Source organism: Camponotus vicinus, unplaced genomic scaffold, assembly GCF_025532165.1.
Source record: "Camponotus vicinus isolate PSW18456_S1 unplaced genomic scaffold, iyCamVici1.0 SCAF_2, whole genome shotgun sequence".
NCBI classification, from domain to species: Eukaryota; Metazoa; Arthropoda; class Insecta; order Hymenoptera; family Formicidae; genus Camponotus; species Camponotus vicinus.
Genome location: NW_028141956.1, coordinates 24,560,683 through 24,587,302, shown reverse-complemented (window position 1 = coordinate 24,587,302; position 26,620 = coordinate 24,560,683). Strand labels below are relative to the sequence as shown.

The following is a 26,620-nucleotide window of genomic DNA, read 5'->3' as shown; positions in this document are numbered from 1 at the left end:
AAATTTATTATTGCATATATAATTTATATTTATTTGCTTATTAATTTTGAATATTTAAAATAGCAATTTAATTTGCATAATACTATTTAGCGAAAGTTGGAGATTGTTTTAATTGGCAATTTTTATCGTTGTGTGAAGGACATGACAGTCACTTTTGTTCATATATTTTATATATATGTACTTTTAATATAAATTTTTTATTATGAATTTCATTCAAATTATTATCATTCATGAATGACTTTAATTTATATTATGCAAATGATTTTAGAGAGAGAGTTTGCGATGTAAAATTTAAGAACCATTTTGAGGTTATATTAAAACCACGTGTTACTAAATGAAATTGACTTATACGGCACAGTCTGTCTTTTTAAATGATTATAATCATTTTATATAAATAAAAATATATTAAATATGCATTGTGTATTGCATATGTTGAACTAATCTGTAAATGTGCCACAATAGAATCTTTAAGAAAGATTTATTTATTTATTATTACACACATTTCATCACTGTCAAAAAAAAAAGTGATTAAAAAGTAAAATAATAACTTATAACAATGAAATTTTTCACTGATTCTATAGCACGTTGTGCTGCACGAATTGGTACTCTGAGTGGATTTGAAAGAATGCCTAATGTTTCTTTTGAAACGCCTCTACTTCTTATTTACACAAAGGTATGAGATAAGAGACTTAATCTTTTATATAATATTATTTCTTTCTTTTATAATATTTATATTCATATTTTATTTTAAAATAATGTTTAGGGTGGCAGTGTGCCACATTTGACGAAAGATGTCTTTAAAATGGTAACTTCGGGACAGCAACTGCTCTCAGTCTCAGTTCCCTCTACTGTATTAATGATGGATGTTATTAAAGAGTTGAACACTTCTTTCGCTGATTTTGTTAGCATGAAGGTAATCAAAGATTAATTAACACTATGCGTTAAAATTTCACTGTACTTTTTAAGATACTAATTAAAGGATTTTGTTTTAGGAATACATAAATTTTTTATCAATACAAGATCCTGCATATACTACAAATCCTGGCTTTCAACAATTAGACTCTATTTCTGTTTGGCCCAGAACAGGAAGAATTGTTTTTACTGCTAATAAATATATGGAGCTTGTGCAAGCTTATAAACCAGATTTCTATGTTGCGCTATGTGATGGAGATACAAATATTAATAGTAGTGCAAAAAGAGTGTCAAAGGCAGTTTTGCGAAGCAAAACCTTATTAGAACAATGTCTAAATATACACTTGCATTCAGATACATTAAAATCAAAAGGAATATTAGGATCAGTGGAAGGTGGTTATAATTTACAAGCCAGAGAAGAATCCATAGATTATTTAAAAGATAAACCTTTGGCAGGATTTGTTATAGATGGGTTACATAATAATGGTCCAAGTGTACAAAATATTTCAACAAAACAAATTAAACAAGTAGTACAGCATACTATTGTAAATATCAAGTTTTCAAATTTATGTATATTTTAAAACATTTTAATAACTATACTATAATTTACTATAATTTTTTATAGAATTTACTGCCTACTGATAAAATAAGAGTATCAATGGGTTGTTGGAATCCAGTTACTGTACTTGATCTTGTTGAATTAGGAGTGGATGTATTTGACTCATCCTATCCTTATGTAGTTACTGAACAATCACAAGCTTTGACTTTTATGTGTGATCATGACATTTGTGAGAGTGATCAATATAGAATATCAGTAGCGGAAGAGAGGTAGGAATATGATAAAAAAATGTAGAATATAACATACTTTTTGTATATTATAATTGTGCTTTTACATATATCTTCATATATATTTTTCTCTTTTTAGGTATAAAGACGACTTTTCTCCTATTTGTAAAAAATGTAATTGTCTTGCGTGTCAAAATCACACACGAGCGTACCTCCATCATTTGCATCATACAAAAGAAATGCTTGGTTTAGTACTTTTAATGATGTATGTATTTATAAGTTACAATTTAATCAATTTTGTCTTTATGTTATGTTTATACAAAATCTAAAGATTAACTTAATTATTTTCAGACACAATACTCATCATTATCTTCAATTCTTTATTGCTATTCGTGACAGTATAAAAAATGGAACGTTTAATCAACTGCAGAAGAAAATTCGTCTAAAATATATATCTCTTAACTCTGAATTTCCTCCATTACAACAGTCTAATTGCATAAGCATAGAATGAATTAAAAATACATAAATACTTAAATCAATTTTTTATTCTATTTATATAATATTTATTATATTTATTTGGAAGACTGTGTTATTCAGGTAGGAAATTTGGATCGAGATAATTGTAGGAAGAATTACTAAAACTTTGTGGGAAATAATCTAAATCATAACTTCTAGTACATTGTGGTGGTTTTATGGGAATTAATCTATGAAATGGATCATGTATGGGATTTTCGGCTTCCGTCTGTGCTACTGCACAATCGCCACATAGATCAATTCCACTATGACATTCTGAGCAATGCCATCTGGTACCTTTTAAAGGTTCTTCACCACATATTGTGCACTGTACAAGAAATATTATTGATAAACAAAAGTTTCATACATATAATAGTTAAATGTAAAAAGAATATACAGTACATACTTTGTATCCAATATGTTTGTATGAAGAAGAAGAATCTTGCTCTTTTTCAGCCTTTACTTGACGCAATAAAGTTATTTGCCTTGCTTCAGGAGTATCGTCAATTCCTCCACTTAATGTATCATCCTCCTGAATAAACAATATTAATAAAAACAATTTTTTAAGTGTATTACATATATAAAAGAATAGTGCAGATAATGCTTACAAGTTCTGTTACAAGCTGTTCTTTATTTTCGTCTGATATATTGAAGGAAATATCTTGATGTGGAAAGAATGTTGAACGTTTAAATAAAAAATGATTATTACGCTGATGTTTATGGGTTAAACCTTTCTTAACATCCAATTTTATCTTAGGACCTCTTCCTGGTATGGGTAAACCTGCTCTTAAAAGTTTTATAAAATACTTTTGAACTCTACTGGACACTTGCTTAGGTGTTCGGTTCCCTGCAAAAAGAAAATATAATATCTTACTTACAAAATAATGTAAATTTTTTTAATACAATAATAAATTAAGAACCTAATGCATTTGCTATTTTAGTCCAACGTCTCATTTCTATTTCTTCCGGTGGGTATTCAATTAAAAGTTCCTCGAGCCGTCTTTGTTCTTCTATTGTCCATAATTGATTAAAAGTTTCAGGCTTGCTTTCATCAAAAACACGACCTCTCACTAGAATCTATAAAATAAAACTCTTATTATATGTATTTATAGAGATTATGTTTTTTAATAGATATAATATATTCCCATATACCTTTCCATTTTCTTGTTCACTTTTCACTTGCATCTGTGGCAAGACATGTCCGTGTCGAGTTTGCGGTCTTATACGTGTATCTGGCAATGATATATTATATTGTGACCAATCAATATAAGGAATCTCTGCGATTTTCTGCGGGCCAGGTAACTCAGGAAGATCTCCATTTTGCAGCTGGGCCACAAACGATATTGGATTCTTTATCGCTTTGGCTCGCGCAGACTTAAGTTCATCTAAATCTTTTATAGCTTGAATTCTTTGTGCCTCAAGAATAACTATTGTTTTCAGGAAAGCGCTATAATCCTTGTTACCCTTCAATGCCAAGTGATCGGATTCGAAAAAAAATTCGCCCTCCTCTTCATCCGGGCCCTTTACTTCTTCGTCATTCATTTTCGATTAGTTCTAATTCTAATTTTGAATAAAGATATACACGTGCTTATCATATATTTACACAATTCTTTGTGTAGTCAGATATAAATTCTGTGATGCTCTGTCTACTTAACCTAACCTAACCTTGCATAACCAAATAGGGCAGCGAAGGCAATATATGTCAGTTGCACACAGCTGATTCACAAAATATCGATTATCTTTTGAATCATCAATGGAGAATTTGAATTCCATTTTTTATTGATAATTCAGATATCAATGGAGTTTCCTTCTCACAGATATTGGTTTATTAGAGATTATTGATTAGTTAACAATGAAAAATGTAAATCTAATCTTTTGTTCACGGATTTATAAATACTTATATAGTATAAGCTTTAAAAAATGCCTTATTTTAAAATAATAAAAAAGAATTAAAAATAATGAAACTGTAAAACATCAAACAAACCCATAATAGGTGCTTTCCATTTACATCAAAACTCAGATAAATCTCACTTCTGTCTTTCTTCAACATTCATGTTAAAGAAAGACAGAAGTGAGATTTATCTGAGTTTTGATGTAAATGGAAAGCACCTAATATATGTTAAATTATTGCGCTCAAAGTCTTATCCGCGTAATTTTAAAAAAATTACACATATATTTTTATCAAAAATACAATTGTACGAATAATTCTGTATTAGTTTAGTTTTATTATAGTAGCTTCTTCTAGTTAGTCAGAAATGTTAAAAATTTATTAAATCATAATTATGTTATCATAATTATATTATTCATCAAATCATATAACTTTCTATATATATGTGGCATATTATTAATGTTAGGAGAGATTAATATATTTCTTTCTCAACTTATCTATTAAAAGTTGATATTATTAAGTACATTTATTAGTTTTCAAATATAAGATATCTTGTAAAAAAATATCAGCTATAAGAACGTTCTTATCTTATTTATAATATATTTACAACATGATGTTCTTATCCATATTAGTATATCCATCATTTTACAACATAACAATTTTTTACAAAAAACAAAGCAGATAAAATTTAATTAACTTCCAAAAGAAATTAATTTTAAAAAAACTACTGTTAGAATCGTTCACATTATTAAAAAGAAGAGAAAATTAATTGATGTTCACGTACAAGAATGCTGCAGATGCATGATATGTGTATGTCTTCTGAAAGTATTGTTATATCAATAATAAAATAATAGTACAACAATTGAATAATATTAAACTCTGTGAATGAATCTTTTTCGGGATCAAATCATTTATCAATAGAAAAATAAGTATCCAATTAATTATCCCCTTTATTATACGGGTACTTTTATTGAATAGAATATACATATATATAAATAATATCTCTTCAATTATTAAAAATTTCTTTTATTATGAACATTTTCATTGAATAGAACAGAATACACATGTACAATAGAATAGAATATAGAGAATTAGAATTAGAATTCAATATATAGAATATTTAAATAATATAGCTCTCCGTTTATCACAAATCTCTTTCTCTTTATTACAAGCAGTTTCATAGAATAGAATTCATAGAATTTTCATTGAATAGAATACATATATAGAATATTTAAATAGCTCTCTGTTTATCAAAAGTTTCTTTTTTCGAAATGTAATAAAAAATAAATTTGAAACTTTTGACCATTGTATATTCGCTTTATTTCTATCACTTGTATGCGGTTTCAAATAATGTATGAATCACAGACAATCTATGTGGCTTTTGTAATATAATTGTTTTAAGCCTAAATACCAAAAATGGTAATTACTACTGGAGCTACATTTATATAGAAACATTCCTCTCTATTAAAGGATACCAAAAATACGAATTTCACACATTATCTTATCTATTTATCATTCGGCAGTAACGATATCAGTATACGGATAGATATTTGATAATGATTTACAATTACTTTGTCAATTAATTTAAGCTAGATGCAGTCGAGTTCGTAAAATGAGTAAACAAATCGTTGAGTGCGGTTGGATTTATTCATGTAAGATATAAGTGATAAGTGCCAGAGCAAACTTTCTATTGCGGCCTTTAATGACTGTCTGTATGGCCTTAATGCCTGTCTTTACTGTCATTTATTTCGTCGATCGCTCTCTATTAAAAAAAATAGGCGGCCACTTATAATGATTAGTATCTTCTTATCAAAGTAATGCGTGTGTACTTGTAAAAAAAATGAGCGACAAGCTGACCCAGCAATACCACAGTCGCGAGCTCTGGCAGTGATAAACATACGTCATCCAGTAGCTTCAGTCGCATGGTCGAGTTCGGTGCCATCGAACGTGAACCATCGATGACAAGCTCGAGGAGCTCGCGGTTACTTAGAATTCAAGACAAAAACCTGCTGTTACCGCCGATTTAAAATAAAAAATCCAACAATCCGAGCAATGTAACTTGAATTTTAAATTATTGTTTAACAGTGACGACAAATACGCTACACATTCTCCACAATATTGCTGATTTTACAGTCTCGATACACGGAAAAATGGCACGCGAAAAGGAGCAGACAGCTGGAAAAATCGAGCTAAAGAGAGAGCTAGGACTTTTCAGCGCGGTCAACATTATCCTGGCAGTGATGATCGGTAAGATATAATTAATTGAGAATTTAAAATTCTTCACATATATTTAAATTACAAATGCAATCACAAATAACAATCGTAACATAAATGCAAATGCAAATTAATTTTTGCTGAATTTTATTTCGTATTGTTTCATGCATACACATATACACACACATATACACATATGTTTGGATTTAATAAATTAAACATTGTTTTATACACGTGCACGCGCGCCATTTATTTCTTCACGTTTATTGCAGCATGTTATTGTGTGATATCAAAAGTTTGATCAAGACCGTGGAGCTATACGTGACGTATAATTAAAGTGTACGTGTACAAATAATAAAAAAAAAAAAACACTGAGATTTATGACTCATTCTTTTCGTTCGCAAATTTTTAATCCTTTCGTTTGTAGTCGCATTTTAGTGTAATAAATAATAATATACAAAGAAGGCAAGCTCAAATTCACAGTATCATTTACTGTATCGTGCTATAAAAAGATCCCACACGATGCGTGCTCTTTATTGCAAGTCACGAAAATTATTTTCGTTTTTATTGTTTGGGAGTACAACTAATCGAGCGTTGAACCAAATTTCAATATATGTTCATCTCTGTTCGAAGATGAAAAGAAAGAATTACAGAAAAAATATAAACAGAAAGAATTACAGAAAAAATATAAACTCGGTTTTCATTAAATTAAACATCTGTATACAAAGCAAGACAGATGTTGACAGATATTGGCAAGAATTATAAGATAGGCATTGTCTCAAAAATTTATGTTACTTTTTTGCAAACTTACTTCCTTTACACAGATGTTCTTTCATTCAATAAATTAATGGAGAAGTCTTGTATATTAATTTTTTCCAGCACAATACTATCTCTGTTTAGTCGAATGGTTTATTGAAATGGTTAAAATATGAAATATCAAATGTGTGTGTGTGTGTGTGTGTGTGTGTGTGATTGGAATTTCTAAAATTATACTAGTATTATAATTTTGACAAAAAATTATTTGTCCAGTAATAAGCAATAAAGTAAAATAATGAAAAGCAACAAGAATAGAAAGAATAAAAAAAAATTACAATTATTTTTTGATCTTTAAAATTAAAGGAAAATTTAATTTTTTATAGAATAAATATATCTATAAATTCTTTTTAATCAATTTTATAATCGTAATTTCCATATTTAAAATGGTATAATATTTTTAGAAAAAAAAAAAATCGCGAATTTTTCCAATTTTTCTCAATCTCGTAATATAACATTTTATATTGTTTAAATTTCGTTTTCGTTTGAATTAGTTGTAGTCATCATAGAGTGACGAAATGCATATGTATCATGAGAATTACATATTACTTGCAGATAACATATAATCGCAAAGTTATTTATCGTTCGTTTTACTAAAATGACACAATATAATTAGAAATGAAACATTATGGCAGTCTCGACAAAATATGATGATAAAATATACTTATAAGATAATTATATACAAGAAATTAACATTAGTTGTAACTGTAAAAAACCCAAATAAGGTACTATATATAAGATATCAAATAAATATAATTATTAATATTAATATTAAGAAAAATCAAATAAATATAAAATTATAATATTCTTCGATAAATATTACTAAATTAGATTTTCCATTCTTATGTAATATAATTATTTAAAAACTTGGCATTTTTTTTCAAAGCATTATCTGTTTTCATTGACAGACCTTATCTTTTTATTTCTTTGGCTCCAAACAATTTATAATTCAAGACTTAGCAAGATTAATTACTGATATTCTATCTATGATCAAATTATATCGTTCGGCATAATCTTGTATAAATAATATAAGTAGAACAAATAATAGCATACTTGTTGAATTTTTTATAATATCCGATGTCAATTCCGATGACCGAAATTGGTGTATCAATTTATTAATATGCGATAAACAGCTTTATTCACACTGTCTGCTGTAATTTAAATGCTCTATAAATGATTAATAATTAATCTAATGCAAATATTTTAAATGTATATATGTCAATCAATTTAATAATTTTATGTACGACTATAAAAAAACGTCACAAAGGTTAATCAAGGTTAATCGGTCACTCACAACACGAAGCATTAGCTAACTGTCGTAGTTAGCTCCGCCAAATACTGTTGAATTATTATTAATTGTAACCTCGTTACCTCTATTGTCCAGGTTCCGGCATTTTTGTATCGCCCACCAGCGCACTTGAGCGGTCAGGATCTGTGGGATTTTGTCTAATCGTTTGGATCAGTTGTGGCGTGTTATCTTTGTTGGGAGCGTTGGCCTTTGCTGAGCTAAGCACTGTGGTACCACGTTCCGGTGCCGAATATGCATACTTCATTGAGGCTTTCGGACCATTACATCCTTACGCCGGTCAAATACCGGCATTTACTTGTTCCTGGATTTATGTTATGCTACTGCGACCGGCGGAAGTAGCGGTGATCATGTTGACGTTCGCGGAGTATAGCATACAACCGTTCTCTGGATACTTTGACAATCTATGCGGCGACTCTATGGCAACTTTGAAGAAACTCCTGGCCATCATGGGACTTGCTGTGATAACATATATCAATCTCATCAGCGTAAAGCTTTATGTAAAAGTACAAAATGTGTTCACCATGTGTAAGATACTTGCCTGTATCGTGGTAATCAGTGGTGGAATATGGTGGCTTGGTACAGGTCACGTGGAACTTCTCAAAGATCCCTTTCACGGTACAACCACATCAGCCGGGAACATTGCTCTGGCTTTCTATAGCGGTCTATGGGCGTACGACGGTTGGACCTCGGCCGCGATTGTCACCGAGGAAGTTCAGAAACCCGAGATCAATATCCTTAGGAGTACTCTCATCGCAGTACCTGTTATCACCGTTCTATATGTATCTATGAACTTGATGTACATGGCAGCGTTGACGGCATCAGAGATGGTGAGCGCGCCAGCGGTAGCGGTTCTTTGGGCAGAACGAGTTTTACCGTCTTGGATGGGTTTCGCGATACCGCTCGGCGTAGTGTTGTCGACCTTTGGATGCGCCCTTAGCATTCAATTTAGCGTATCCAGATTATGCTTCGTTGCAGGCAGAGAAGGCCACATACCACGCGTCTTCAGTTATGTGCATATGGAGAAAATGACACCAGCTCCCGCAGTGATCTTCCAAGGCATACTCTCATTACTGTGTCTGCTACTGGGTGACATAATCGCCTTAATCGAATTCGCCAGTTTCCTCATGTGGGTGTTTTACGGATTCGCGATGGTATCGCTTATAATCATGAGACGGACAAAACCAAACGCTTCCAGACCATACGCTGTGCCTATCGTGATACCTTGGCTTGTGTTAGGTATCTCTATCTTCCTTGCAGTACTACCAATAATTTATGAACCATCGACGAAATATCTTTTCGCGCTCGCGTTTGTTCTATGCGGCATTATTTTGTATCATATCTATGTATACAAGAAGACAAGAAGTATTTTATTAGGTAAGTTTAATTAAATAAGAAATATGCAGAAGCATATGTAGAAGCTTTTTGAACAAGAGAGTTTTATGTGTCATTTGCTATTGTAGAACGTAATCTGCTTATCTCTCTCTATAAATATAATAAAATTTACACTTAATCTCTTTTTTCAGCTAAACTGACATACTTCATTCAAACGCTATGCCTAGTTGTTGCACCAGATGAACGGAAAGACTGATTAAATCTTAAATCCATCATTGATGTATATAAGTATATGAAATATTTGCTCATATTTGCTCATATGTGCATTTCGTAATTTCCAGAAAAAATATGCAATAAGCATAAATAAAATCAATGTGCCTTACATTGAAATACAATTGCCATGCAATTAACAAAATTTTTAGATTTTTCTTTTTATATTTTAAGCATATAATTAAAATATTTTATATAGAGAATACAAATGTATATATAACAAAAGATATAAATAATTAGGAAAAATAATATTTTATATATTTGTGCAATATATTGTACTATCAAGATATAATGTCGCTGATAAAATAACGCATAATATTGTAATATATTTGTTTTATAAGGATACACATTTTATTATATCTGATAACATTTTGCTATATGTAAAATAGTATTCTGAGAAAACAAAATTTAAAATAATGTAATTCTACAAATATACTCTTTTGCAACTTTTTTAAATATGATATTAATAATTGGCAATAAAATATTATCTATATTTTTGTATAGTAATTTCATATAAATAAAAGATAATTCAGAATTATAAATTATAATTTGTATGTATAATTTATATATATATATATATATATATATATATATATATATATATATATATATGTATGTATGTATATATAATTTATTATACTTTAATCTAAATTATAATTTATAATTCTTAATTAGATTTTTTACAAAAGAAATAAATGTACAATTTCTTACATAAAATATCAGATTATACAAAAATATTATTTTACATATAAAAGTTCTTCTGTAATCTATCTAGTTTCTTTGTTTAGCTGGACAAAAGTTTGAGTTACTATCATGGACAAAATACAAAAAACTATTTTAATCTATTTTGTTATCTATTTTGTTAATCTATTTTGATATTCAACTTGTTAGACGCTTAATTTAACCATAATGATTTAAACATTTGAATTGCACATAAATTTCATAAACAATATAATAGAAAGTATATTTAAAGTTAATATATTTTTGGAAGTTGAAAAGAAATACTCATCTATTGAGAAAGTAGAGTTTCCTTTCAATAAATAAATAGTATATAAGTATAAATTTATTTATATATTTCAAAAAATTCCAGATCTATTTGTGGAATTATTTGTAATTTAGCTTTGTAATAAATAATATCAATTATTAAAAATTTGTATCAAATATTTAGTCAAATTACAAAATGTGTGAATAAAATTTTATATACAAAGCTTATGTACTAATAAAATAATTCTATATCAATTAATATAATATTCTGACTGTAAAATATCACTGATAAATATTCTACTTGTATATAATGATAGATTTAAAAATCTTATATATACTCTTTTTTTATAATAACATTAATTTAAATTTTGTATAAATTAACTCTATCAAATCTGATATTATATGCAGTCTATATAGTTACTATTGAGTTGCACCACATTTTGAACAGGTTTGTCTCTCACTGAAACATTTTAGAATGTTTTATAAAAAAAAAATATTTATAATTAATTATATTTCATCACTTACCTCAATATCTGATGAAGCTTTTTCCGGAATTCATTGCACCGAGCTTTTTCAGATGCAAGTACTGCATCACGCTCTCTTAGTTGTTGTCTTAAATTATAAATTGTATCTTCCAGTGCTTCAAATATTGCCTGAAAAAATAATAAATATTTCATTAAACAAGAGAAAATCTGCTGTGATCTAAATCTGATTTACATGATATAAAACTGACTCTGGATTCCTCTGCTGTATCGGATAAAACAGGAGGTTCATCCAAACAAAAGAATTCTCTTACGCATGAAACACCTATGAGAATTGGACTACTCAATATGCCATTAACAAATGCTTGAAGCCCACATATCCTTTCTTCTAAAAAACTTGGAGCAAAATTATCACCAAGCCATTTTTTTCTTGGTAGTGATAAATGAGCAATAGGAACTTTTTGCCTTTTTAATTGAGCTAGTAGTCGAACAAAATCTGTATATCTTCTAAACACAAACCAACAATCGCCATTTTTCAATTCAACTCGAAGTTTGTAAACCTATAAATCAAAAAAAGAGAACACTTATTTTTTTTAATATTTACAAAATATAAATAAGACAGTTCTCATATTTCTCATATATTTTAGTTTTACATCTTAAAGTTAATATTTATAATTAAAAAGTATAAGGGGTATATTTTCTGAATGCAAGACATAATATTTATATTTATGTATGTCATAATAATAATAATAATAATAATAATATATTTAAATATCAATATATAATCAATATAATTTAATATGATGTAGAGTAGTAAGAGAGGATAAGAGAATTAATATAAGAATTAACTAACTGTAAATCTAGCTCTTTCCTCCATAATTTCATAACCAACAATAGGTATTCTCAAGTCTTCGCTAGTGAGGGGTGATTGAAGAATATTTGTATTATTGTTATCATTGGAATAATTAAATCGTTGCACAGTAAATGAATTTGAGTGGCCAGATCCATCTGAATCAGGACTATCAAGAACTCTCACAGTACCTGCTTGAGAACTTCTTGCTTTACTAATCGCAAATGTTACCTCACTGATGCATCCTACACCAGCCTCTGAATTGGACATTTTAACTCTGACAAACTAAACAAAACCATGCATAAACTTAAAATAAAAAGAAAAATATTAAAGCTTGTATACAGTTATTATAAATAAATAAACTTAATCAATCAAATTCCATTTGATTTTATAAAACACTGTAATTAATACATAAAAAATATTATATTGAAATGTGTTATACAATTTGAATAAAATATAAGCAATAAATTTATATCAAATGAGATCAATTTAAACCTAAATATTTATAACCACACATTATATATAAATAAATAATGGTATATAAATAAAAATTGCATAAAGAAATTTTTTGCAGATTGAAAGGCAATCTCTAATAAATTCTAATAAAAATTAAATTTCACATGCTATGTAATTAATTTTACGAATCAAAAGTATTTTATCAAACTAACCTTAATTAACAGATAAGTAATAGAATCAATTCCGTTTACTGCATTTTTATACTTCAACACATATTTCAACACATTCTATAATATAGACCACAATTGTTTACGAAGACACTGTATGTGCACCAAATAGTCATCTAATCAACAAAAATTCTCTCGATAAATTTCTTTGACGTTTATTTGACATATTGAAAGTTTCCAAAAAATCCACAGATTTAAAATTCGCGAGAGAGTAAACTCGATGGAACAGAGAGAAGTTTGTTCATTTTAGCTGCGCTAGAATTACATTGGACAAGTGGTCAGATTTAATTTCTTCTCACACACGTGAAAGCAAAATATAATTTTTAATATCATATATATGTCATAGGATCCGGAGAAATCCGATATGATACAAGTTCTTTTATAATATCGTATTTCTTAGACTATCCTTTTTATAGAGATATTTTTTTGCGTTCTAAATTCCTGGTATGTGATTTTATACTTTTTTCGAGCATAATATTTAATATCTAGACATTTGATATTTATATTTATGTAAAATCGATACTGAAGATATTTCTCTCTCTCTCTCTTTTTTCTCTAAAGATATTTCTCTCTTTCCCTTTCTCTCTGTCTCACAAAAATTATAGATTTTTTTAAATGTTTAAATAAACCAATTCTAGAAATATTTTTTTTTTATTACATGCAATCAAGACATGTAAATTAAAATCCTTATGCCTGAATGAACCGACCTTTTCAACACGGATAAAGTCGATTGAAGCAAATTGTACGGCGATATGCTTATTTTCTTACCGAAGCGTATCATATCGCGCTTTATTAAAAACATAAGGTTAAGTTCGAGGGTCTCCTCCATCGATCCTACGCGAGGCTCTTTTACGATGATTAATCAGGTGTATGCTTGCCACTTCCGTGACAAGGTACATCTTGCCAGGCTCCCTTAAAATTGCAGTTATTTCCGACCTTACTACAGAGTTTTGCCATTATTCCATAAAACCGGCTTCTAATCTTGCCGTGGCATTAGACTTGATATTAGTGGTTTTTGCGGTAACAAGAATAATATTTTGCATCAGGAAGCAAAAGGATTCGCACTGCTACGTGGTAGTAGCGAAAATGGAACACGTACTATCATGCGTAACTAACGCACAATGTGCGGCTCGATTAACGATGCGGAGAACAGGATATAATCTATTTACCGATACAATGAGCTACAACATATCGGCTGTGAATATTTCGATAAAAAGAAAGAAGAGACATGGAGAGCACTAAAAATAAGGTAACTCAAGAGCAAGAGCGAGGACAATGCTTATTGTTAGTATATATATTTAAAAAAATTAAAGAAACATAAAGACAAATGTTAGATCAGTAATTTAAAATGTAACTTAAAGATCTTTATTTTCCGGAAAGTTTATTATAAATTTAATAATATACGTGCAAGACTATAAGAAAAAACAATTTGTTTTTTTCTAAATTAACTGTAGACTGGGAAAGCCATTTTTGTGGCTCTGAACAAATCTCGAAATTTTGTATAATATTTTTGTTATTTATATAGAAAAATTTTTGGGAAAAAAATCATTATTTTAACGAAAAAATGCCGGCAATTTAAAGATTAAATCGTTTTTTGTGCATTATATAGTGTTTTTTTTATATAAACCAATTTTATTTTGTATGCATTAATGTGACAATCGTTCATTATGACGATTAATCGTAAAAATTTTAATATAATCCATGCTTTAGATATCATTGTAATCAGAATCAGAATACATGTAAGGAAATAAAACAAAATTTACAATGAGGTTATAAATCAATTTTGCGCTTCCTAATAATTGAAGCATTATTGATTTTGTTTTCTAATAAGAGATATATTTATTATAGATACTTCCGACAAATTTTTAGTTATCGATCGTTATCAATATGCTAAACAGCAATTAAACGTGCTATTTCAAGCGTGTTTACAGCAATTCATAACATGCGTTATCAACACGCTATTAAATAGCTATTAACCTGATCACAATAGGTCATAAACCTCATATTATGGCTGCGTTCGTTTTGACGCTTTCAGTGCGGAAAGCATTATTCTATCTTTGTTTGATATTCGATGTGCAATAAAGACAAAATGATGCTCACAGCGCGTGAGCGTGCAAAGCGAACACAACCTATATATGTCTTTCAGTGCCACCGTATCCCTCCTATTTTCTGTAAAATGTTGCATCTATAATTTGACATCTTTGACATGAATTATCTAGGATTACTAAGAGCATTTCGTCCTACACATTTATTTCTTTCGGCTTTTTTTATAGTAAAATAAAATTTTTATATTTGTTATGTGGTACGTTTAAATTTCGCGGCTACAAATATATATTGATTTTATTACGTATATTCTCAACGTGCCTATTTTACACGTGCCGAGATATGTCGCGTTTTTCTTCATGGCTTTGCAAATTATGCCGGTTGATACAGATTAAGTAAGTTTATAAACTAAATAACTAAATTTACAAGTAAGTTTGTACAGTAACTAAATGCACATACATATGTTTTTGTAAACGGTCAATATGGCTGTAGCTGTTTACCGCCAATTTTTTGGCGGTAACCGGCAAGCAAATGTAGCAAAGCGTGGCATTAGGATTTGTGACGTGTTCGCAGTGAAGCCAGTTCACAGATAATAATTATGTCAGAGAAAGAGTCGGAAATCATTTCGCTAAAGTTCGCGAAATTGTCGGACAAAGCATTTGCACCGACGAAAGGATCGGAATATGCGGCAGGATACGATTTACGAAGGTATATTATTCTTAACGAGAGTGCTAATTTTTACCACTCATTGTCGTTATCAAGCACTATGTAGATAATATGCGAGAAGCAATTTAATCGGACGATGTCATGCCAGTTTATTCATTATTCAATTATTGTAGATATTTAAAATAATATTAGAAATATTAAAAATTAATAAACTAATATATACCAGCCTATAATAATTCTATTCGAGACAAAGTATATTTAATAAATTTATCTATGATTTATTATTATTAATTTATTATTAATTTAATGTCTTTTTGATAATATTTGATAATTACTACAAAACTTTTCTCGTAGTATACTTAACAGTGATTAAAATAGTTATTTAAAACGATTATATATAAAAGATTTAAAAATTTTTTGTTTTCTTTTTCTTCTATATAAAGTGCATACAAGTATATCATACCAGCCCATGGCAAGGAATTAGTTAAAACTGACTTACAAATAGAAGTTCCTCTTGGTACATATGGCAGAATTGCACCACGATCTGGATTAGCATGGAAAAATCACATAGATGTAGGTGCAGGTGTTATAGATGCAGATTATCGGTTCGTATATAATTTCTACATATTTTAAAAATATTAGAGTCCAGGTGTTATTATTTTTATTTTCTGTTACAGTGGTAATCTTGGTGTACTACTGTTTAATCATAGCAATGAGGATTTTGAAGTTGCACCAGGTGATCGTATAGCTCAATTGATATGTGAAAGGATCATATATCCCAGATTGGAAGAAGTAAAATGTCTAAATGATACAAATAGAGGTACAGGAGGATTTGGCTCAACAGGCACAAAATAAACAGAAAATAAGTTCAGTTTATTGTGTGATTTACAGTGTACTTTATCACTATACATTATGCTGTATGCTATATATTCTTATATTATACAGTATATTTTTTATATCCCTTTGTATAAATAAAACATTTTGATAAAAATAATTTTTTTTTGTTTTAGAATTGCTTATAATTGCTTAATATTACTACAGTCTAACAAAATGTATTAAAAATTGTAAAAAAGAAAATGTATTTAACTTAAATTTAAAAGATGTATATTGACATAGAATTTATAATTGATATAATTGTCATATAGATAACTTGTTAAAAATATTTATATTTTTGAAACAGAAACTAATCCTGTGTACAAAGTTGGTGCTTTGATGAGAGCCAATATATTTTTGAATTGTTCATGTTTTGCATCATGTAAAATTTTGAATATAACACTCTCAGAAGTACTTATGTGACATCCTATATCTCGCATTCTCTGTAAAAAAGATATGTCTCTTTAATAATGTGTATACATAAACACACTAATATTAAATTGAGAAAGAATAATGTGTCACCTCTAAAGCTAATAGTCTATCTTCCTGAGTACGTGAAGAACAACAATCTGCAACAGTATGAACTTCGTAACCATTTTGTCTCAAGTCAACAGCTGTATTTTCTACACAGACATGTGTTTCAACACCAATAAGTATAATAGAGACTGGTTTTTCTCCGCAACAAAGTGTTTCAAGCTCCTTACAAATCTAAAAAAGCAAACAATGTATATTTATATCTAATATCATATATTACTTATATTATTACATTAGTATTATTATATAATATTATTTTATATAGAATACAACATACACATATACTTACTTCAGGAGTACACATACTAAATTGAGTTTTTGCAAAAGGACCTTTCGCTCCAGATATGTCAAGTTCAGGTATGGTTTTCCCTAAAGATGTTGGATTTTGCTCAGAAACTAGCATAGGCACATTCAAAAGCTTTAAAGCACTGATCTGTGAATAATTATATTTTATATCAATCTCATTATCAATTGTATCATATTGTCATAGTGATGTATTGCAACACATCTTATCATGACAGGTTTCAGGAAAATCAATATCTAAAATAACTATACTACAAGGACTATAAAATAACATAATCTTCCACATATGTGCATAATTTCAATTAAATTTCAATGATTTCCAATCTATAAATAATTCATCAATTATGTATATTTACATCTGTATAAAAATTATACATGATTATATATATTAAATCATATTTTATAAGCATTTAATATACGCGTCATTTGATAGATTTACCAATTTTGTTGAATTTTGAACAATCTTGTCGAATTCGTGTATAGCCTTAGCGAATTTTTCCTGAACATCGCATATGAATAATGCAGTTTTGCCTTGCTTGAGTACAGTTTTCGCAGCATTAATAGCCATTTTAGTTACAGTTGTTATTATTTCGTATATTGTACAATTTATTACGTAACTTTGATAGGTACACTAAAATATGTATATAAACACAATTTATATTCCACACGAAATCCGCGGTAACTGGAAAATAGAACGAATGCGACAAGCTTTATAAGCATGACAAGCACGATATATATAAGCAATCATGTGATATCCGGACAAGGTCTTCACTTTATCATTATCAACATTAGCGGACAAACAATTTCACTGCGTTCTAATTATATGTGAAGATTAGATACAAATACATTGTGCAGAATTATATCATATTTATTGTGCGACATGTGTCGATAAATATTATATAATTCTTTTTTACAATTGACAAAAAAGCAAACTTTTATTGTCTCTTAAATGTTCATTTTATTGATTAAGTTAGGTAATATCAATATAAAATGATATAATATGTAATGTTATATATATCATTATATAAAAAACTAACTTTTTCACGTTATATAAACGAAACCATTTATCGCAAAATGAAATTTATTTCATTAAATTATTAATGAGGAATCGTAATAAATTGAATATATTTTTCCCAGCAATAATAGTTTGACATACAATTGCGAAAAATATAACAGATTACATTTTATTTGCCTTTATTTTCATATTATTCATATAGACGTATATGCATGCAACATATGTTTACGCAATGTTATATCAAATCAAGCAAGAAACTACGAAAATATATGACCAGAGTTAGTCAATTAGTTTTTTATCATGTACATATTTTATTGCAAAAATAGTATCGCTAGACTCATTACAAGAAGCGACGTGAATTTTAAAAAGTTAAAAAAAGATATCTTTATCAGTTAAATAATTAATGAATGATAGTAAAAATAGAATAGAATAGAAATAAAATAAAAAATTATTTCTCGATTTATTTAAGAGTACAAATATTCAAAATATATTCGAGCATTTTGCTTGATTCGAATAATCAAATTAAAAATTTTATTAATTCTATACATTATATTCTTAAACTCTTTTTTCTCTTTTTACTTAAAAATATTATTGATATATATTTTGATTGAAAGGAACGAAAAAATTGAACATATTTTATTCAACATAAATAATTTTTTTATATTTATTACATGAGCATTATATATTTTATTAACATAGAGAGAGAGAGAGGGGGAGGGCAGTTTTTAAATAAATTGACACTTGACACAGATAATAATTGATACTCTTAATATAATATATGCTCTTCATCAATATAGTATAAATAATTTATAAGTAATTTAACAAAATTATGAAAAAAAAATTTATTCTTGGAGAAACATTTTGCGTCTCAGCGCATCTGTCAAAACGATGGTCGATTGCGCAGGTCCCTAGATGTACCGCGGATTGGTGGGGTCTTCTCACTCGATCTGGGGACACACTGGCTCCCGAGCCGCACTGATGGTGCAGTAATCAAACAATGTTCCGGTCGGTCGGATGCGCGGATCTCGGCTGAGGAAGATTTGTCGAGCAAGACGCAGTCACTTTTGACGTTTCGTTATGAACGCGCTCGCGAAGTGCGCGTGGTCCGCTTAACGCGCGCGCGCGCGCGCGGGTGTGTGTGTGCGTCTCGATTCGCGTCGTAATCTCGTCCCCGCGTTCGACAGAAGCATACGGTAGAAGCGAGCACAGGATATGGCCGTGGAACCTCGCGTGACCGGGAACGCTAAGCCCCTGGTGCCGCTGTTCACGAAGGCGTCCGATTGCGTGAACACGAGCTGCTACTGGTGAGTACCCGATCACGGCCGACGTAGCCGCGGTTTGCGGTCAATCATGGCGTGCCCCGGGGCGCCGATCGATCCTCGGACAAATAAACGCGTCGTATTGCGGCATGCACCGTGCTCCGATCGATACGTTGCAGACAGCCGCGAGCGAGTTCGCCGCCATCTTTGCAGTATCCTATACGCGCGGCGTGCGATTCGAAACACAATAAATATACAGATGAATTAGACTTATCCTTCTCTTAAAAAATGAGCGTCTTCCGATGATATATTTAAATGTAAATTGACCGAATATGCAGTGAAAAAATAGACAACCGAGCAGTAGCTCTGATATTTAATAATAGAAAAGCATAACGTCATGGTAAATAATTTAATGGAAATTTTATTTCGCACTTCTATCTCATCAATTTATGGTGAATGATCTTGATTTATAAGAATTATATTTTTGCGAGAAATACAATTTTAATATATAATTATATAATTTTAATATAACAGCTATGCATTTTATATCACGATATATTAATAATAAAAATGTGTAAATTAATTTTTTTTATGCATTTTTTACAGATATATATATATATATATATATATATATATATATATATATATATATATATATATATACATACATACATACATAAAAAATGATATATTTATTAAAAATTCATTTAATATATAAATATATAATTTTAAAACTTATTTTAATTATTTTAATAGGTACATATGTATTCGTTGCAAATAATCTGTTTAAAAAATGCTGCAATCTGTTAAAAAATGAATGCAAATGAATTAATTATATATATATCAACAGACGAATTTTATGCGACTGCTTATTCGTATTTTGTGTATTTTGCCCCAGTTATTTTCCGTGAAATGGATTTTGGAGTAATGAGTCATTGATTCAAGGCATGCCGATGCTATATCGTTTCGCGGCTCGTTTACGTTCTATTTAAGTAGTGCGAATATACGAGCTCGCTTTTGTTACAATTAATAATGTATGCGATAGATAATGCGCATAAAACGGCACGCGAGGCTGTATATTGTGTTAAACTGCTTGCACGAACGCATTCACGTTGGTTTCCTTTTTCTTGTAATTGCAAGGAGCACGTAATCTGCTAAAACTAGATTAATCTATGCACTACGTTTTCGACAATCTTTTTAAACTAATTTTTAAATCAACAGATTGAATTTTACATTATATGTTGCAATTAGAATTTCATTATATTATTTTTATCGTACTCTGCTGGATATAATATTTCAGAGGTGTATGGTGTTTATAAATAAGCTTGTTCATGAATCCTTAATTTGACATTGTTTTCTATAAAACACGTATATGATTTACGTATATTTTATTTTTCATTTTATCAAGCCATGTTTTTTACAGGACATTATATAGAAAAAAATAATTAAATATAAAAATCTTTTCTTAATTTTTTTGAAAAGATAAATGCTATCAAATAGAAGATTGATATTTATATTTCTCTTTGATATTTTCTTGTCTGTTAATACATATAATATAAACAATGAATTGTGTTCTATTTTATGATATATGATAAATTTTTAATTGATATTTATTGTACTTTCCTACTATTATTTAATAATAATATATGTTATACTACTTTTTTATTTTACCCTAAACACTTTGCTTATTGATTTTGATTTTATATACTGATGTGATATGAAATGTGATATCCTATGAAACTTTTTAACATATTCTTTGTAGAATCTGTTGCACATATTTATTTTTATATACATTTTTATAGCACATTGCTATTTCAATTTTTGCTATTATATATTTTATTAATTATACTGAATTATTTCGCGTTTTGTGCAAAAAAACGAATCAGGATACTAGCGTATGTTTTTAATCGAAGATGAAGAGGAACATGTACTCAATTTCAGCGAAGAAAACATATGGAAACTTTGCCAAGATGTAGCGACTAGGCATCCCTCCGAATTGCAACATTGTCATGTTCTTTTCGTAAGCAATTCACGACGAAGCGTTCCCCTTTGGCGTCAACGGGCCGGAAAGGACGAGGACAAATTGGTCGTGTGGGTTAGTATTGCAAAAGCATGATAATTAATCGAGGAAATATACATCCGTTTCATAATAATGTTTCGTATACATATACATTGCCTTGTCTGTGTAGGACTACCATGCTATTCTCATCTATGCTCCCGATGAAAGGGCAGTGGTGTACGATTTAGAGAGTTCCTTGCCGTTCCCTACACATTTCTGGAAATATGCCACCGAAACCTTCAGATCTGATGAAGCATTGCGGCCTGAATATCACAGAAGATTCCGTCTGGTACCTGCCAGCGTATATTTGCAACAGTTCGCATCAAGTCGGCATCATATGAAGCGCAAGGATGGCACATGGATCAAGACACCGCCAGATTATCCTCCGATCTCGACACCAAGTATGTAGAGAGAGATCTAACAAAGTTTTGAAATTTTATAAAAATTCTCTATATAACTCTTGAAGCATTAAAATTACATCTTTTGCGCAAACGTAATCAAAATTAATATGCTTGTTCTATAGCCTATTTTTTTTTAATATTTATTTGTTTTAATCATTCTAATTTTTATTATGCCACGATCCCTCAAATAGCATATATGTATGTGTATATATATGTATCATCTATTTATGACACTTTTTTATTTATTTGTTGCATCTCAAATATTTCAGCGTGCAAGGATAATCTCGATTCATTTATCAACATGGAACCAGGAACCGGATTAGGCGTTGTAATGAGTTTGAAACAATTAGTCAACCGGTTTTATAGGCCAAATGTTAACACACAGGCGCCGACACCGCCTCAACCGCAAGCCACAGCGACTTAAATTATGAGCTATAGTGTGTTGTTCGCGTACGCTTTGATTAACGATATTGGGAATAAATTGTATGGCCTAAGGGAATTGGTTTTGGTGCATGCACCTTTGTGGGCTAAAATATTTGATCGAAATTTGATAATAATGTTAGTTAATTGCTGCTAATTCTGGCAGAATTTCAAATATAAAATCGTTGCAATTGTATCTTTATTAGAGCGAAATTCGCTCCAAGAGATGGAACCGAGAGAATTTTAGTGAAATTATATTTTATTGTCGTGTTGTAATATTTTTGTTAAATTTTGTCACATTGTATACACATTTTAGAGTTTAGATAAATTTATCGATTTTTATTAATTATTTTCTTTCTGCTATTCCGTCACAAATATTGCGCATAAACTTTTGAATAGCATGAGACCAGTAAATATATAAAAAAGAATATCAATGCAACTATTAATTATTTATCATAAAAAAATCCCGGTTCCAGATATATAGGTAGATTTTTAAAAAATCTCATATTTTACTCATAATCAAAACCTACGTATATCGATAACAGAAATACACACTTTTTCCAATACAATACGGGATTGACGTCTTATTCTTCAATCGAGTGATTTGGCTTATCACGCATAAAAAGCAATTTTGCTGAGCAATTCTACTTTCTTGATAAGTGCTTATGTACCATATTAATGGACTTCATTAAAACAATCCATTTTCTCTCTTCTATTAAAGTAAAGTCTCTTTCGCAGAATTTACCGGAGAGATATTCTCTTCCGGCAATGCAGCACATTATATTCGACCACGTTCTAAATACAAGTCGTGTTTTATGTAAGTACTTTTGTCTTCATGCCATAAGACGATCTTTCTCTCACGGCTTTATTCTGTCATGTGGTGTTATTATAATTATTGTGTCAAAGACTGATGTATTTACAGAGAGTTATCCGACTTGATAGAGATCCCTTTGTCTATCGGCGCGTGTTCGAAGCGCGGGATGCGATTAAAGCGCTTATAATTACTGTGCGATCGATGTAATAAGGTCAAGAACTTAATCTTTGCGACGTAATGTAATTATTACGATTATTGTAATTCTTGTGATACTTTACACTTTCTACTTTGAATACCTACGCTATACTTATCTACTGTTTGTACTAAAAGCCGATTCTTAAGAGATATATTTGCTTGTTGAGCTTCCCTATATTGGCGTATTGACTTAAATGAATATGCGATATCGTCACGCGACCAATTACTAACATCGAAGAACCTGTTGATTCAACGAACGTATGTTGCTTTAGTGATGATAGAAATAAATTTTACAACGAAAACATTTTAAATTCTTCACCTGTACTGGAAGTAAAATTAGCATTCTATTAAAATGTAATATTATTTATCTCTATCTTACTAGTATAAGATATAATATCATTTTTCGATTCTATATATCGAGATATAAAATATTTTTTTCAATTTATTAATTATTTGATATATTATCTTTATATTATATATTATTATAAACATTTGGATTATTATAAACATTTATTATTGTGGATTAGCGGTTAACTCTTATTTTAAGTATAATGAATTAAATTCACCCTACGAATTCGAGCATAGTATGAACAAGTACACACATTTAAATGTGCTCGCAATTATAGAGTGACCTTCATATCCCAGAATAGCCAAACGGCTTGGATTGCAACGGAGTGCAATATAAGTGCTTGTTATCTATGGTCATGGTGGTAACCTTGGATCGCAAAGAGTTAAATCGCGTGTTATGCACATTTTATCAGATGCGGCAGCCTTGAAAGTTCAGCCTTTATGCGTCGTAAACTTATTTCAACCCTCATGTTTGTGTTATTTAATAATAATGACAATATGTGTGTGTGTAGTACGCAACTCATTCTTTATGCGATACCGCTTTCGATTTCAACTTATTAGCTTTAACTATTTTATTCGAATGTAATAGGGAAGTTTATCAACAAGCAATTAGTATCAAACTATCGATTCGTCGAATTGATGCCATAATTATTTTCATGAATATGCCAATTATTCGTGAAAGAATTCACCGATCGGGCCGATAGTTTTAAGAATTCGCCCACTTTTTGCCTTCCAAAATATCTCACTAGTTCACTCTATCTTTCTCATCGACACATGTTTACCTCTAGTTTGCATGTATCATGTTACTACCAATGTAAGTATTTATAAGCGGAGGAATCTACGGTTTCGAAATATCTATAGTCACCGAAAATCGCTTTAGCATAAATTACATGCGACTGCGACAACGCAGTCTCTATGATGGAAACCAGGTTTCTTTTAATGGACGCGCAACGCGTGGGAAATTTGGGACCGATCTTCTTAGCAAGTAATCTCGCGAAACTTTATCAAAAGATAAAAATATTGAAAAAAAAAGATTCTTTTTATCGTTCAGACAAAATATTGCTAAATATATCGAAGCAAAAATATTACGATTATATACATATATATATATATATATATATATATACATATATAAAGTATATAAACATATACATATATATCAATATTTCATATTTATTATACAGATATATTGTAATTATATTGTATCGAATTCGATACACAGATAAGAGTTTAGTCAGAAATGTTAACTTATACAATGTTTTATATATATACATATAATATATATATATATATTTGTCGGCGTTCGGTGACAGTCTCTTTCCATTGTCATTTATGAGCTGTATACGCCCAGACTTAAAGATCCACAAGTTTATTGCCACGTTTTCGCATATTTGCAAAGAGTCATGAAAACTTCTTCTCCTTTCGAGTATATGATGGGTTATTACAATAAATGGATGCACTAAGCTTCAAATTTTACAGAATATTTAAAGCTTTCTCTATTTGTATCCTAAAATCCTGCCTTCTTACTTCCTTAGTGATTAGTTATTATTTTTTATTATAAGAGTTTTTTTTAGGCAGAAGTATTTATTAGATATTTAAAATATTTATCTTATTGATAAAGTGTTAAATTGAAATTTATATGTGCAATATATCATATCGAAGTTAACACATTGAGATATTTATTAGAGTAAAATTATAAAATAAAATAATTTAATAGCAATAGAATTAGAAAGAAATTAACGAAATAATTAAAAATGTTTTAGACATTTGTGATTGTTAACAGCATAAAAACTCTAATATAATAAATATTTAAATATATATTATTATATCTGTCTAATATATCTAATATATAATATAATAAATATCTAAATATATATTATTAAATATCTCAAAAAAGAGTTGAATTATTAAATTACTAGATATTAATTAATTTAGAGGATAAAGAATTTTTTATTTCATATGAAATATTTAAGTATATATATATGTACATGCATATGCGTATAAATACGTATAGGATTTATTAAGAAATATTATGGATGCAATTATTTTTCTAAAAAAAACTAAAAAAAACTTGAAATAAAGTATTTATAAGTAATATATTATTTTATTTTTAAAACATTTTCAGACTCTAAAGGTAATTGAATTGATTGTTGAAGCATGTGTTTTCTATCTTCACAAAAATACATATATATATTTTAATTAAAAATATAAAACAAATTTTTTTAAAAATAATTTAAAACATAGATTATAAGTAATATATAATACTTTCTTAGCTTTATGAGCGGAGGAAGAATATGTTGTCAATATGTTACATTCTATTGTAAGAGAATGTTCATAGTAATTTTATATATATATATATATATATATATATATATATATATATATATATATACATATATAAACAAGATATATCCATGTTCTATAATTTTATAATTACCTTAACACATTATTTTAAGCAAATTATTATCAAAAAAAATATATGTATATTGTGATATATTAACACATGCTATATTAAAAAGAATAGAAAATAAATATCTCTCTCTCTCTCTCTCTCTCTCTCTCTCTATATATATATATATATATATATATATATATATATATATATATATATATATAGAGAGAGAGAGAGAGAGAGAGAGAGAGAGAGAGAGATA

At 29.1% G+C, this 26,620-nt stretch overlaps 6 protein-coding genes across 10 annotated transcripts; 3 read left to right on the top strand and 3 right to left on the bottom strand.

Annotated features, from left to right (window-relative positions):
- The first annotated feature begins 92 nt into the window (after positions 1 to 92).
- LOC145966439 (queuine tRNA-ribosyltransferase accessory subunit 2) lies at positions 93 to 2,700 on the top strand. The gene is made up of 6 exons (XM_083090484.1): positions 93 to 673; positions 764 to 913; positions 993 to 1,457; positions 1,538 to 1,740; positions 1,838 to 1,963; positions 2,050 to 2,700. Exons 1-6 carry the CDS (start codon positions 557 to 559, stop codon positions 2,207 to 2,209), a joined length of 1,221 nt encoding a protein of 406 aa, XP_082946610.1. The 5' UTR covers positions 93 to 556; the 3' UTR covers positions 2,210 to 2,700.
- Positions 2,226 to 8,916, bottom strand: LOC145966440 (ZZ-type zinc finger-containing protein 3-like). 3 transcript variants are annotated; one of them, XM_083090488.1, is made up of 6 exons: positions 8,498 to 8,916; positions 3,364 to 3,771; positions 3,132 to 3,288; positions 2,820 to 3,058; positions 2,618 to 2,743; positions 2,226 to 2,539 (listed from the first exon to the last, which is right to left on the bottom strand). In XM_083090488.1, exons 2-6 carry the CDS (start codon positions 3,751 to 3,753, stop codon positions 2,288 to 2,290), a joined length of 1,164 nt encoding a protein of 387 aa, XP_082946614.1. In that variant the 5' UTR covers positions 3,754 to 3,771; positions 8,498 to 8,916; the 3' UTR covers positions 2,226 to 2,287. The 3 variants fall into 3 exon arrangements, with proteins under 3 accessions (XP_082946614.1, XP_082946612.1, XP_082946611.1); XM_083090486.1 differs by lacking the exon at positions 8,498 to 8,916 and adding an exon at positions 3,877 to 4,063; XM_083090485.1 differs by lacking the exon at positions 8,498 to 8,916 and having other exon boundaries at positions 3,364 to 4,062.
- LOC145966437 (b(0,+)-type amino acid transporter 1) lies at positions 5,824 to 10,545 on the top strand. Of its 2 annotated transcripts, XM_083090482.1 has the most exons (4): positions 5,824 to 6,153; positions 6,233 to 6,346; positions 8,511 to 9,809; positions 9,959 to 10,539. In XM_083090482.1, exons 2-4 carry the CDS (start codon positions 6,250 to 6,252, stop codon positions 10,021 to 10,023), a joined length of 1,461 nt encoding a protein of 486 aa, XP_082946608.1. In that variant the 5' UTR covers positions 5,824 to 6,153; positions 6,233 to 6,249; the 3' UTR covers positions 10,024 to 10,539. The 2 variants fall into 2 exon arrangements, with proteins under 2 accessions (XP_082946608.1, XP_082946609.1); XM_083090483.1 differs by lacking the exon at positions 5,824 to 6,153 and having other exon boundaries at positions 6,160 to 6,346; positions 9,959 to 10,545.
- Positions 10,546 to 11,093: 548 nt separating this feature from the next.
- Snx16 (sorting nexin 16) lies at positions 11,094 to 13,241 on the bottom strand. Its single transcript, XM_083090489.1, has 5 exons — positions 13,022 to 13,241; positions 12,357 to 12,638; positions 11,755 to 12,063; positions 11,547 to 11,674; positions 11,094 to 11,481 (listed from the first exon to the last, which is right to left on the bottom strand). The coding sequence occupies exons 2-5, from the start codon at positions 12,621 to 12,623 to the stop codon at positions 11,442 to 11,444; spliced, it is 744 nt and encodes a 247-aa protein (XP_082946615.1). The 5' UTR covers positions 12,624 to 12,638; positions 13,022 to 13,241; the 3' UTR covers positions 11,094 to 11,441.
- Positions 13,242 to 14,851: 1,610 nt separating this feature from the next.
- Positions 14,852 to 25,447, top strand: LOC145966442 (protein N-terminal glutamine amidohydrolase). 2 transcript variants are annotated; one of them, XM_083090491.1, is made up of 6 exons: positions 14,852 to 15,474; positions 15,653 to 15,787; positions 16,189 to 16,350; positions 21,671 to 21,824; positions 21,919 to 22,189; positions 22,459 to 25,447. In XM_083090491.1, exons 1-6 carry the CDS (start codon positions 15,422 to 15,424, stop codon positions 22,611 to 22,613), a joined length of 930 nt encoding a protein of 309 aa, XP_082946617.1. In that variant the 5' UTR covers positions 14,852 to 15,421; the 3' UTR covers positions 22,614 to 25,447. The 2 variants fall into 2 exon arrangements, with proteins under 2 accessions (XP_082946617.1, XP_082946616.1); XM_083090490.1 differs by lacking the exons at positions 14,852 to 15,474; positions 15,653 to 15,787; positions 16,189 to 16,350 and adding an exon at positions 19,447 to 19,774.
- On the bottom strand, positions 16,598 to 18,200 carry LOC145966443 (isochorismatase domain-containing protein 2). The gene is made up of 4 exons (XM_083090492.1): positions 17,895 to 18,200; positions 17,442 to 17,585; positions 17,141 to 17,326; positions 16,598 to 17,061 (listed from the first exon to the last, which is right to left on the bottom strand). Exons 1-4 carry the CDS (start codon positions 18,021 to 18,023, stop codon positions 16,909 to 16,911), a joined length of 612 nt encoding a protein of 203 aa, XP_082946618.1. The 5' UTR covers positions 18,024 to 18,200; the 3' UTR covers positions 16,598 to 16,908.
- Positions 25,448 to 26,620: the final 1,173 nt, after the last annotated feature.